General features: G+C 43.9%; 1 protein-coding gene across 1 annotated transcript in view; it reads right to left on the reverse strand.

Moving 5' to 3' along the window:
* The window catches only part of PDGFRL (platelet derived growth factor receptor like), a 62231-nt gene extending 53875 nt beyond the window's left edge, over positions 1 to 8356 (reverse strand). Inside the window, exon 1 of the mRNA XM_011230530.3 lies at positions 8154 to 8356. Coding sequence (XP_011228832.1) covers positions 8154 to 8208 — 55 coding nt within the window. The 5' untranslated portion in view covers positions 8209 to 8356. The remainder of the gene's footprint in view (positions 1 to 8153) is intronic.
* Positions 8357 to 14624: the final 6268 nt, after the last annotated feature.

Genomic DNA, 14624 nt, shown 5'->3' on the forward strand with positions numbered 1-14624 from the left:
TCCTGGGGTGGAGCCCTGCATTGAGCTCCTTACTCAGTGGGGAGTCTGCTTCTCCCTCTGCCCCTCTCCCACACTTGTGCACTCTCTTTCTCTCTCTCAAATAAAATCTTTTAAAAAGTCATCCAAATTGATAAGGAAGAAGTAAAATTGTCTATATTTGCGGATGACATGATATTATATATAGAAAATCCTAAAGACCCCACCAAAAATACTATTAGAATTCATAAATGAATTGAGAATTGTCACAGGATACAGCATTAATATACAGAAATCTGTTGTGTTTCTATAACACTAATAATAAACAGGCTGAATATAAATTAAGAAAACATTCTCACTTATAATTGCCTCAATAAGAATAAAATATCTAAGAATAAATTTAATTAAGAAAGTGAAAGACCTACTCTGAAAACTGTGACATTAATGAAAGAAAATGAAGATGACATAAAGAAATGGAAAGATATACCAAGCTCATGGATTACAAGAATATTATTAAAATGTCTATACTACCCAAAGCAATTTATAGATTCAGTGCCATTCCTATCAAAATATCAATGCATTTTTCACAGAACTAGAACAAATAATCCTAAAATTTAAATGAAACCACAAAAGACCCCAGAAAGCCAAAGCAATCTTGAGAAAGAAAAACAAAGCTTTAGGTATCATACTCCCAAATTTCAAGTACGCAAGTATTCAAGTATTGCCACTTGGAAATAATCAAGACAGTATGGTAATGATACAAAAATTGACAAACAAATCAGTGGAACAGAATAGAGAATCCAGCAGTAAACCCTTATATGGTCAATTAATCTATGACAAAGAGGGTAAGAATATACAATGAGGAAAAACAGTGTCTTCAAGAAATGGTGTTGGGAAAACTGGAAAGCTACATGCAAAAGAATAAAACTGGACCACTGTCTTACACCATACACAAAGATCAAATCAATATACAAATCATTATATAAAATCAGAATGGATGAAAGACCTAAATGTAAACTTGAAACCATAAACTCCTAAAAGAAACAGTCATCAAAACAAAGAGGCAACCCACAGAACGGGCGAAGATATTTGCAAATGAAACTACAGATAAAAGGCTGGTATCCAAAATCTATAAAGAACTTCTCAAACTCAATACATGAGAAACAAATAATCAAATCAAAAAATGGGCAGAAGATATGAAGAGGCACTTTACCAATGAAGACATACAAATGGCTAAGAGACACATGAAAAAATGTTCAAAATCCTTAGCCATCAGGGAAATTCAAATCAAAACCACATTGAGATACCACCTTATGCCAGTCAGAATGGCAAAAATTGACAAGGCAGGAAACAACAAATGTTGGAGAGGATGTGGAGAAAGGGGAACCCTCTTACACTGTTGGTGGGAATGCACGTTGGTACAGCCACTATGGAAAACAGTGTGGAGGTCCCTCGAAAAGTTAAAAATAGAGCTACCCTATGACCCAGCAATTGTACTACTGGGTATTTACCCTAAAGATACAGACATAGTGAAGAGAAGGGCCATATGCACCCCAATGTTCATAGCAGCATTGTCCACAATAGCTAAACTCTGGAAGGAGCTGAGATGCCCTTCAACAGACGAATGGATAAAGAAGATGTGGTCCATATATACAATGGAATATTACTCAGCCATCAGAAAGAACAATTACCCAACATTTGCAGCAATATGGACGGGACTGGAGGAGATAATGCTAAGTGAAATTAGTCAATCAGAGAAAGTCAATTATCATATGGTTTCACTCATTTGTGGAACATAAGGAATAGAAGGGAGATTGGTAGGAGAAGGAAGGGAAGAATGAATGGGGAGTAAAGAGAAGGGGGAAGGAACCACGAGAGACTGTGGACTCTGGGAAACAAACTAAGGGCTTCAGAGGGGAAGGGGGTGGGGGATTGGGATAGGCCGGTGATGGGTATTAAGGAGGGCACGTATTGCATGGAGCACTGGGTGTTATACGCAAACAATGAATCATGGAACACTACATCAAAAACTAATGATGTACTGTATGGTGACTAACATAACATAATAAAAAATTTAAAAAAAACCAGTAAATTCTTAAACATCACTCTTAGCAATATTTTTTTGGATCTCTTTATAGGCAAAGGCAACAAAAGGAAAGATAAACAATTGAGACTACATGTAACTGAAAAGGATTGCACAGCAAAGGAAGCCATCAACAAAACAAAAAGGCAACCTGCTGAATAGAAGATATTTGCAAATTATGTATCTGATGAGGGATTAATATTCAAAATATATCAAGATGTTGCACAACTCAACACCAAAAAACAGTCTGATTAAAAAATGGGCACAGTACCTGAATAGACATTTTTCCAAAGATGACATACAGAAGGCCAATGAACACATGAAAAGCTGTTCAACATCATTAACCATCAGGTAAACGGCAACCAAAACCACAGTGAGAGGGACACCTGGGTGGCTCAACTGGTTAAACATCTGCCTTTGGCTCAGGTCATGATCCCAGGTTCTTGGGATTGAGTCCTGCTTCAGGCTCCTTGCTCAGCAGGGAGCCTGCTTCTCCCTCTGCCTGCTGCTCCCCCTGCTTGCATTCTCTCTCCCCTCGCTCTCCGACAAATAAATAAAATCTTAAAAAGAAAGATTTTTAAAAAAAAAAAAACCCACAGTGAGATATCACCTCACACCTGTCAAAATGGCTAAAATCAATAACACAAGAAACAAGTTTTGGCGAGGAAGTGGGAAAAAGACACCCTCCTGCACTGTTGGTGGGAATGTAAATGGGCGCAGCCACTACTGAAAACAGTATGAGGCTTCCTCAAAATATTAAAAATAGAAATACCATATGATACAACAATTCCACTTCTGAGTATTTATCTGAAGAAAATTAAAACACTAATTCTAAAATATATATACACCTCTACCTTCATTGCACCATTATTTAGAACAGCCAAGATATGGAAGCAACCTAAGTGTCCTTTGATAGACGAATGGATAAAGATGTGTCGTATACACACAACAGAATAGCACTCAGCCATAAAAAAATGAAATTTTGCCATTTGTGACAATATGCCTGGACCTACGGTATATTATGCTAAGTGAAATAAGTCAGAGTTATAGACAAATGCTGTAGGATTTCACTTCTATGTAGAATCTAAAAACCAAATGAACAAACAAAACAAAACAGNAAACCAAATGAACAAACAAAACAAAAGGAGACTCATGGATATAAGAAGTAACCTACAGGTTACCAAAGCAGGCGAAGGGGGCAGGGAGAGAGAATATGATGTACGAGCTTCCAGTTATGAAATAAATCCGTCATGGGGATATAAAGTACAGCATAGGGAACATAGTCAGTAATACTGAAATAACTGTGTGTGGTAACTACAGCCATGGTGGTGAGCCCTTCATACTGGATACAAATGTTGCATCACTTTGTTGTACACATGACATTAATGTAATATTGTATGTTAACTATATTTCAATAATGAAAAGCTTACTTTGAAACATTCTTCAAAATATTCATTAGAACAGGGCTGACTGCTCCCTTTTTTAAAAAATATAATTGATACATATTAGTTCCAGGTGTACAACATAAGGGTTCGCTATTTATATGTATTGTGAAATGATCACTGTCCTCTTGAAGCTTGGGTCCTAAAACACAGTGCTGCGTTTGTTTTTGTTTTTCTGTTTTTGTTGCTGTTGTTGTTACCACCTACGTCACTGACAACTCCTTCTCAGTCTGTTTGGCAGCCCTTCCTCGTCTTCCTTTCCTGCCTGACCTGAGTCCTGAGGGCTTAATCCTTGCAACTCACCTCAATCGTGTACGACACTCAGTCTCCAAGTGGCCTCGCACAGCCCCCTGGGTACCAGCAGCATTTACAGGCTGAGAACTGCTGTCTTGTCCTGTCCTGACTTTGCCTCTAAACTCCAGACCTGAATATTCTGTCGCATACTCAGCTCTGCCACTTGGAAAGCTAGTAGGCATCTCAAATTGAATGTGTCTAGACTGACCTCTGGATGCCCCTTCCGTCTGGCTCCTTCCCCACTGTCCCTTTACCAGTATATGAAAACTCTATTCACCCAGTTACTCAGGTTAAAAACCTCAGAGTCACACATGGCTCTTTCCTTTTTCTCCTAGGCCACATCAAATCCAGCAGCAAATCCTTTTGGCTTCGTAGAACTAGAACCCAGTCTGCAGGGAGAAGTGCCTACATCCGCTGCGGCCACACTAGACCAAGCCACTTTGCACACAGACTTCTAAAACCTCTCCCTATGTAAGCTCCCAGCTTCCCCCCAGCATTCCTACCTTTGGAAACATCAACTGCGTCATGGGCACTCCTCTGGTCAAGGCCCTCCAGTGACTTCCATCTAATTTAGAATAAAGCCCTGAGTCTTCCTGTCTTCCACCTATCAGTCCTTTGGCCGCACTGGCCACTGTGCCCTTGGCCTGCACACCTCTTCTTCCTGACACCTGCTGCCTGTGCGTCCTCTCTCTCGGCAGGCCTCGGACTCTCTTGCCCAAACCACGCTTTCACTCCCCTCTATGGCCCCTCCATCCTCTTACCCCACGTTACATGTTGACTTGTGCCCACAAAAAGTCACATTGAAGTCCTACCCCCTGGTACGGGTGAGTGTGACCTTATTTGGAAATAGGGTCTTGGAGGTTGTAACCAAGTTAAGATGAGGTCATTAGGGCGGGCTCCTAGCCAATGTGCTGTTGTCCTTATAAAAAGAGACACATGGGGCACCTGGGTGGCTCAATCGGTTAAGCGCCTGACTCTTGATTTTGACTCAGATCATGATCTCAGGGCTGTGAGATCGAGCCCCGGACTCACTGGAGTGGGGTGGGGTGGTCTACTTCTGGAGTCTCTCCTTCTGCCCCTCCCCCAACCCACCTGCTCTAATAAATCAAACAATCTTAAAAAAATAAAGACACACAGAGGAAAATGCCACGTGAAGTCAAAGACACATAGAGAGCAGACCACCACGTGGCAACAGAGGCAGCAATCAGGGTGATTCAGCTACAGGTCCAGGAGCATGAAGGACAGACGGCCACCTGCAAAAGCCAGGAAGAGGCGGGGAGACCCAGCACGGCAGAGGCAGCATGGTCCCGCGAACGCCTTGATTTCTGACGGCCAGCCTCTAGATCTGGGGGACAATCAACTTCTGTTGTCCTACCCCACCTGGTTTGTGGGACTTTGTTTCAGCAGCCCTGGGAAACGGATACATCCTGGTTTTTTATCTTCATGCCACTTAGCACTTCCTGATATTTTATTTCTTGTTTGTCCACTCTCTGTCCTCTCCATTAGATTATGGGCAGAGCCGGGGCTTCTCAACGCTGTCCAGGGAGATGCATCAGTCCTCACGACTCACTCGTCTGGCCGGCACGCAGCCCTGTCTCTGTTCTCATTTTTGACTCTAAGGATCAGAGATTATTTTGTATGTCAAACATATGGGCCAAGATCCCACATGCTTAGAAACGTTATTTACGCTCCTAAATGGTGACAATGTTTATCGTTATAAGGATTTCTGAACTAATATTTATACTCCTTTTCCAAGGAATACATTGAAACACAAAAATGCTACAGAGTCTTGGATGAAACCTCATTGGCCATGTCTCCCTCCCTGGGTCCTTAGAGATCCGGCTGCTTTCCCCACGTATCACAACAAATCTCTACAGTCTTCCCAGAGAGAAAACCTTCCACAGGATACAAAATAAGCCCACGACAGACTGAAGATCACATTAACATTGGCCAAAGGTCTGGGGTAAATTCAACAAAACAGTAACAAATCCATGTTTATGGATATATTAAATCAATTAAATATTATATATTAAAGCTAAGTATTTATGTAAATATTTATGTAAATGAAAAATTGTTAAGAGCCTATGATTTTATACATTTTTATGTAAAAACAGCAGCACCACATGAAGAAACAGTGGCACATATTCTATACAAATGCTGACAATCCCATGTTGTACGCCATGCCTGACTCGAAGGGGGACCTTGGGCTGTTCATGAACTGTCTTCATGCCTCATTATCACGCCACCTGAGTAGTATGTGCCCTTCCAGCTCCCACTCTTCGTGACAAGGGATAACACTACGTCCAAAAATGTAAACAAAGTGTTTCAGATTTAGGCAAGGCAAGCTTCACTGGGGTAGAGCAGATTAGAACCAATACGTGCTTGCAAGGAAGCCTCCTACTATTAGAAGACCTTTTCTAGAAATGATCAGAAAAGCAAAAGGCAGTGGCATGACCTGAGTCACGGGCCTTGTGTCTGCAGTGTGTGCTTTGGGATGGACAGGCTGCAGCATATTCCAGCCTGCCCATCAGAGATCGGCACTGGAAGGGCTTCTGTATATGCCGCTCTCTTTGGCTGGTTCCTGGCCCAGCCAGCCCCATGATCACTCCAAAAGGGAAAAAAGCCAAAACAAGCAAAAACAAAAAACCCACTCTTGATGGGTTTAGGAAAACAGTTACATAATTTAATGAAGCAGATTTACTTTTCTAATTATGGATTCAATATTGTCTTGATAACTAGTCTACATATACTTCTAAAACAAAGCCACAGTACTATTATCACTCCTCAAATGTATCAATTATTTCTTATATCCTTTGTGCTCAACTTTCTGATTGTCTTGTAAAGCTTTATTGTTTATGTGAATTACATTTGACTTAAACAGATGCTAACTGATTCAGGCAGGTGTTTGCAATCATCCTCATGGTCTGGACATATATTGGCTGGGAAAGATCTGGAAGGCAGTGCATGAGTCTGCCTCCTGACCCTCAGAGGGAGGCATCCTGAGTGAACTGGTTAACCAAGCAAGTGGGCTATTTGAAGTTATTTTTGTCTGACCATCTCCTGCCCTATTCAGAAAAAAATTTTTTTTACCAGATTCTGTATTTCCGGCACTTGAGCAGAGACATAGAGACCTGCCAGGGGCCTTTTAGTAGTGCATTTTGTAATGTGACCTCATACCAGCTGCTCTCTGGGCAGAGGATCCGTTGCTCCGGGGCAGAAGCTCTGCCTACACTTGACTCAGCAAGTCTCTAGGCTGGGGGTCCTCAGCTCAGCTTCAAGCCCCACAACCATCTTGGACTTTGCAAACTAGAATGTGGTTTTGTGGGGGCAAATGCTTCCAGTTTCATGGGGAAATACAGGAACTGCTCAGGGTTGAGTAGTGGATAAAATGTGAGCCAGGTTGAGGTGGCTCCAGAGTGAGATTGCATAACAGCAAAAGCTGCTTTCCAAGCAAAACTAAGCAAAAATCCTGGCTGTAGCTGAGGAATTCCAAGGGAGGTTCCAGGATACTAGGATGGACCCAGGTGCCAAATGTACTGTACAAATAAATAACACTGTTTGAATAATGGAGCCAACCAAATGCTAAAGTCATATATAAACATAGGTATAGATACAAGAACCACACACACACACACACACACACACACACACACACACACACAAAGCCTGACCTTGTGGTTGAAGGTCTAAACAACAGAGTGATCCCAGGAAAGGCACACACTCAAAACAATAAAGAGGCACAAGGGCACCCATATGCTGTACAAAAATGCATTTTCTTCATCTTTTCCCCAATCAGTTAAGTGTTAACAGGTTTTTGATTAGGTAGGTCTTGGGGGGATTCAAGCCCAAGGCGGTATATGAAACAAATCAAGGACTGCGGCTGGCAGGAGGACGACACTTCAAATTTTGCCAAAGAATCAGCCATTGCCTTGCAATGGGTGGCAGCCGCCCTCAGAAGCGGAGATCCGGGGAGAGCGCGCGCACGCAGAGGTGGCTGCGAGCCACCGCTCCCAGCATCCGCTGCCACCTCCCAGAAAGACACGTTGACACTGGGGGCTGGACCAGGCGCTGGCGGGGGATGCTCGGTTTGCCCGCCAAAGCTCTCCGGGAGCGCTGGGGCGGTCCTAGTGGGAACCCTAAGGGAAGGGGTAGAGGCCACTATTCTCAGGGGAGCCCCGGGGAGGTGCAGAGGAGGTAAGAAGAGGCAGGTGCACGCGACAGGGCCAAGGGCAGCCCTTGGAAGGTCAAAAGTTATGGAAAGAGCTGGCTGGAGGACTGTCGGCTGCGGGAGGACCTTGGTTGAGGATCGAGGCTAAACGAAGGCACACACTGGGTGGTCCCCGCCCAGAGTCACTCACCTTCCCCGAGCGCTTCGTGCACGAGCAGAAGACCAAGCAGCAGCCAAACCTTCATCTTCAGGGCAAAGGGCTCGCGGGCAGAGGTGCTGGGACCACGGTCTGCAGAGCACCGGACAGCACAGGGCAAGGGCAGGGGCGCAGGGGGAGGCGGCAGGCGAGGGGCGTGTCGGGGCGGGCGTCTGGGACGCCACAGCCGGAGGATTCGGTTTCATGAGGTGGAAACCAGTTTGGAGGAAAAGTTGAGTTTTTTCCTTTTCTTTTTAAAAATTCTGTGTAATGTGACCTCCCCTGCCCCCTGGCGGAGCAGTGGAGAGAGGCGCTTTCTCATGCGCGGAGAGGAAAGGGCAAGATGTCAATTACAACCGTTCCTTGAATTTCTCCACCTGGGCAGTTCACCAAGGTCACTGACTTCAACGAGGCCCAGTGTAATCCTGCAGGTACTGATGGGGTCATATTTAACCATAATTATCCAAATGTCACCAGCACTCTCAGGCAGAGCCGTAATGCTCTGTAAAAAGTGCCCTCTAAGTATTTCTGCATGTTCCCAGGTCTGCCACTTGCGCTTACGAACAAGACCATTGCCTTCAGCGGTTTTCGCTGTTCCTCTGTGTCTGGCCAGAGATGGGCTCTGCAAGCAGCCTTGTCCCTGCTGGGCAAGGGGATCTCCCCTGCCGCTGAGATGTTAGAACCCTGGGCTCCCAAATGGGGAAGCTGGCCTTCTATCAGAAGGACCCACAGCAGGCCAGCTCCTTCTTCAGTACTCCAGCAGAAGTTTTGAAGAAACAACTCAGGCCTTTTTATTCAGAAGTCCCATTGCCACGCAATACGTGCCCTCGTTACTCCCCATCGCCAGCCTATCCCATTCCCCCACCACCCTCCCCTCTGAAGCCCTCAGTTTGTTTCTCAGAGTCCATAGTCTCTCATGCTTCATTCCCCCTTCTGATTACACATAGAAGGAAAAAAAAAAGTCCCATTGCCCTGCACGACACTCAGGTGAGTGGGAGGGACTGCCAGAAAACAGTTCCAAGGAACAGCATCAGTGCCTCTGGTTCTCCAACACATAGAAACACGTCTTTCCTTCTGAGTCAACATCAGCACTCTGGGCTTCTTTTAAATGTACTACGTATATTCTCCCAGGAGGCTCCTCTGTTCTAGCAAACTCTTCCCCAGCCCCTTCAGGTTAGGAAACCCAGAGAGGTTCAACAGTGCTGCATGGACCCTTCTGTATGCTTACCAAAGTGTGATGAGGAGGTAATTCGAAGGAAATGTAAATAGTTGTGCAAACCAAAACATCATTAAATGCTACATGGTGTAATATATGTACTAATGGTGGCAAAGTTCAGAGAGGTGAAAAAATCAGTGCAGGTTGGAGTGATGCGAAATCACAGCTAGGGCTCAACTTTGGAAAGCAAAGGAGGGAGTGGAGGGGGCAGGAGTGCATCCTTTCTGACTCCTTGGCCTGTGGTCAGGAAAGCGTGGGCCAAGGCACAAAGCAAGACCTGGCCAGGTAGGGCTGGCTGGCCAGGCTGGAATGGTAGCTTCGCCGTAAGGTAATGTGGGAAGGAGGCTAAAGCGATAGTCGGGGTCTGTGGCGGGTGGAGGATTTAGCGTTAATGTGCCTGTCCACACAGAGGGTCGTAGGTTTCTGAGCTTGAGACTCCTATGATCAAAGCAGCTTGCAGGTACATGCCCCAGGCGGGGAGTAGGGTCTGGACCTCTAGCCCACTTCAAACATTACTATTCAAGTGAGCTTGATTCAAAATAACAGGAAGGGGGGGCGCCTGGGTCTGCCTTCGCCTCAGGGCGTGATCCCCGCGTTTTGGGATCCAGCCCCACATCGGGGTCCTCCGCTGTGAGCCTGCTTCTTCCTCCCACTCCCCTTGCTTGTGTTCCCTCTCTCGCTGGCTGTCTCTATCTCTGTCGAATAAATAAATAAAATCTTTAAAAACAAAACAAAACAACAGGAAGGGGACTTCTCCCTCAGCACCAAAGGCAAGAAGTTCAGCACAAACCAGGGCTAATCAGCCACTTCATGCCAGAGGAACCAAGAATTCCACCTACCGTCACCAGCTCTGCTTTTCCTTGAGTGTGGTGGAGAGAAGTTTCCTGGGAATACAGGAGACCAGGGTCCAGGTCCTGACGCCGCCACAAACTCTCTACCCTCCCTCAATTCCTTTCACCTCTCTAGATTTAAGCTCTCTCCGTGGTAGAGGGAGGCAACTAGAAGATTAATTCCACATGTGTTTACAGGTGTGTCGTATTATGAAGGCGGAGACACCAGTGCTATTGCAGAGTGGATACTAGTGTGAAGACAAGCCTTTGAACCACCCGATGGGATGTGCCGCCTTCTGGGGAGCACGCGCAGGAGTGCTACATCTGCCTGTGCTGCCCCCACCGAGATCCCTTCTCATTCTGATTCAATGATGTTGCCAGCTTCACTCTTACCTGGTGTTGGAGGCTGGGCTCCGTCTACACCTCCCCTCCCCAGTCCCCACAGTCGCCAGGTCTACCTGCTGACTGCATCAATGCCACCCCTCTTTGCTGTCATCCTTCGCTCCACAGTCTCCTAGTTGGTCTCCCTGCCCCTCCTTCTTGCACCCCAACAATTCCAATAACTACATCTACCTGCGAATGATACTCTAAAAACCTAACCCAACTGAAACTCTTCAAAAGCCCTCCGGCAAGGCTGGGACTCCCAGGTTCGTGGCCCTGCTGGCCTCTCCAGCTGCCTCTCTTGGTGCCACTCCCTGTCATGCCCTCCACGCTAACAGCACACTGCCCTTACCCACCCCCAGCTGTCAGGTAGATCCTGCTTCTGGGGCTCCCTCCGCCCCAAATAGCCCCCGCCCTTGTTATACCACCTGCCTGCCCTCTCACCACGCCCCAAATCCTGGTCTCCATTGCCCTCCAAGACGTGGCTCAGATCTTGCCTCCTCCCAGCTGGGCTTAGCCCTTCCCTGGTAATGAAACTTCTATCATAGCATTTAGAACAAAAGGCAGAGTTTAGCTGTGAATCTGGTTATGCTTCTTTCTCTTGCACTGTTCTATGAGTTCAAAGGGAGGAATTGTGTCTTATTACATTTTGTATTCCACCACCAGTTTCTGGAAAGTAATAATAATTTGTTAGAAACTTACCTCTGTTCCAGGCAGTGTGTAACCACCGCTTCTTGTTGATCCGATCAACAAGCCTTAAGGTAGGCTGTATTGTTAGTATTGTCCCCATTTTGTAGGTGAGGGCGCCCAAAGTTAAACTTGGAGCTAAGTCATAATCCAGGTTTTGCCTGACTCCCAAATCTGTGGGTCTACCCCCTCACTTTACTGGTTAAAATGAACTGCTGAAATCACTATGAATAAAAGCTGTCAAACAAGGCCTGCTGACCTATAAACTGGAGAGGCCACTAATTGTCTCTCTTAAGCTCCTGAGACTTGTGACTTGCCTCAATGTCGTGCAAGATGGCGAGGCAGCCACGTGAGTGGAATTGCACACCATTCCACAGGAAACACTCTGCTCCCCCTTTTGTAGAAGCCGGAAGAGTAGGTGGCCGCCATAAAAGCTGCCATTAGAAGAACAAAGCTGTACTTTTAATGAATCGTTAAAAAGCCGAATGCAGACTGGAATGCAGGTTGAGGATTCCCTGGGAGCCTCAGAGTCAAGGAGAGTCCAGCTTCACACAGGAGCTCTTTCCACCAGCCCCCTCGGGTTGTTGACGAGGAAGAGCGACCAGATGGCCCCACACCGGAAGAGAGCTGGCCTTAACGAAGAGCTGCACTCAGTTGCTCCACCTGCGTTTTCTTTTATTTATAGGAATTTTTTTCAGAATTATTCAATTAACCCACTTAAAGATACTTAAAACCTCCACAGAATTATATAGGAAGGAAAATGATAAGCATACTAACTTTTCATATCCCCTACCCTTCCTGCTAGTATTCCAGAGGCAACATGCACCCTGGCTTCATTGTTGTCCTGTTGGTAACTAGTTTGGTTGTTTAAAAAATTCTTTTACAGAAAATACCGCAGTAACTATTGTGATCCAAATATCTTGATGCTCATGAATATTTTCTAAGATAGATATCTAGAAGGGAAATTATTCAGCCAGAGGTCATAATATTTCAACTTTTTAGTGAATGCTGCCAATTCCACTAAGCTGTCCCTGTTGACAGCTAATTCTGCTCTCCTCTGGAGCAGCCCCTCCCCCAGTCATGCTATTCAATATTTACAACCTGGAGGGTCTCATTATGCTCTTTCTTAAGAAGAGATTTTGTTTACTTATTACTTATTTGAGAGAGAGAGAGCACGAATGGGGAGTAGGTGGGGACACACAGGAAGAAGGAGAAGCAAGCTCCCTGCTGAGCAGGGAACCCAGGAGCCCGATGTAGGGCTCTATCCCAGGATCCCAGGGATCATGACCTGTGAGCCAAAGGCAGACGTTTAACCAGCTGAGTCACCCAGGCACTCCTCATTATGCTCTTTTAATTCCCATTCCTTTTGTTACTATTGAGAATAAGCATTTTATCATGTTTTTATTAGCCACTTGTATTTGCCATTTTGAAAATTGAGTCATTTTTATTATTGTCTTACAATAGTAGAATCTTAATATATTCTAGCTAGTAAGCTCATGGGCGTTATACATATTGCAGACATTTTCTTCTAATCCTTCACTGGTGTTTTAGTTTTGGTAATGGTGCCTTTCTTCAAACAATTACCAATGTTTACACAATTACATTTTCAGTAATTTCTTGCATGGCTTCCGGGTTTTATATCTCCTTAGGTAGGTCTTCTCTGTCTCCAATTATCCAAATACTTTATATTTTCACCTAAAACTTTCATAATTTTGTTGTCATATTTGGTCTTTAAACCCATCTATAATTTTTTCTTTTTATTGTATCACAAGTTAGAAATCAAATTTTATGTGTTTCCAGTTGGATGGTCAGTGTCACATTATTTTTGTTAAATGATTCATCCTTTTTCCATCTTTTTGAATAGACTTTTAGTGTGTATTAAATTACATACATACATGGGTCTGTTCTGTTCTATTCCATTGATTTCTTTATTTATACCTATAGAAATATTAGTCTGCTTTAATCGGTACTGATTTATAATATGTTTTGTCATTTGTTTTGACCCCCATCATTGTTCTTCTGTTAATTATTACTGTACATTTTCTCTTCCAGATGAAGTTTGAAATCAGCTTGTCAATCTCCATAAAAACTTTATTGTGTTTTGACGATGATTGCATTGAATTCATGTTTGGGGGAAGAATGGTCATATTTACAATATCGAGTCTTCCCATCCAGGAATGTTATAATATTAGCTTTCAACTTTTTCAAGTCTGCTTTTTTATCCCCATTGTATTTTATAATTGGTTAATGCTGGTATTAGGATAACAATTTTAGAATTCTGCTTTCCCAGGTTTATTTTGTATCAAATACTCTTTAGCTAAATGTTGTCTACCTAAGTGTGTGTGTGTGTCTGTGTTTAACTACATAGTTAACACTTACTTAGTTATATTCACATAGTTATATTTTTTCCATGTAAGTCTTGCTTGTTAATAACAAGCAATAATAATGAGCCAGGCTTATTTCTTGTTTTTGCTTGCTTATTTGTTTTGCTGTTACAAGTAATTTTCCCCCAGTAACTTGTCAAATTGCTTAACTGGTACATCGAAGATAATTTTGGAATTCTGCTTCCACAGCCTCTTCTATATCACAGACACTTTAGATAAATTTAGGCATCTAAACTTATCTGGAGCCTGTGTTAATGGGCTGAACTGTGTTCCCTCCTCCTTCCCAAATTTAAGTGTTGAAGGTCTAACCTCCACCACTTCAGAATGGGACCGTATTTGGAAATATGGTCTTTCAAGAGGTAATTAAATTAAAATGCGATCATTAGGGTGAGTCCTAAACCAACATCACTGGTACTCTACCAAGAGTAAACATAGACACAGGCACAGAGGGAAGACCATATGAAGATACCAGAAGACAACCACCTACAAACCCAGGACAGAGGCTCAGAAGAAACCAACCCTGCCAACACCTTGATCTCAGACTTCTAGCTTCCGGAGCTGTGAGAAAATACATTTCTCTTGCTTAAACCATGAGTGTGCATTACTTCATTATGACGGCCCTAAGGAACAAATACTCTCTTAGGATGGGAGCAAAAGTTACAAGAAATACGGGGGCTTTTCCAAGACATGTAGCTGTGTAATCACAAGCTTATTATCCTTGAACGAGACAATCTCAAGATGACTGAATTTGAAAAAGAAAACTGCCAGAATTGTATTTTTTTATGGGTTGTATTTCACTATAAAAACCCATTTGCTTCTTCTCTGGGGTGAGAAAGCATTATTACTAGAATCTCTGTTTTCCTTGGTCTTTTCCATTCTTCCTTCAACAATTGCTGGAATATCGGCCAATCAAAATAAGTATTTTTCTTACAGCTCCAAGTCAAATACAACTTGAAGCCTGGTTTTG

Source organism: Ailuropoda melanoleuca, chromosome 18 (genome assembly GCF_002007445.2).
Source record: "Ailuropoda melanoleuca isolate Jingjing chromosome 18, ASM200744v2, whole genome shotgun sequence".
Lineage (NCBI taxonomy): Eukaryota > Metazoa > Chordata > Mammalia > Carnivora > Ursidae > Ailuropoda > Ailuropoda melanoleuca.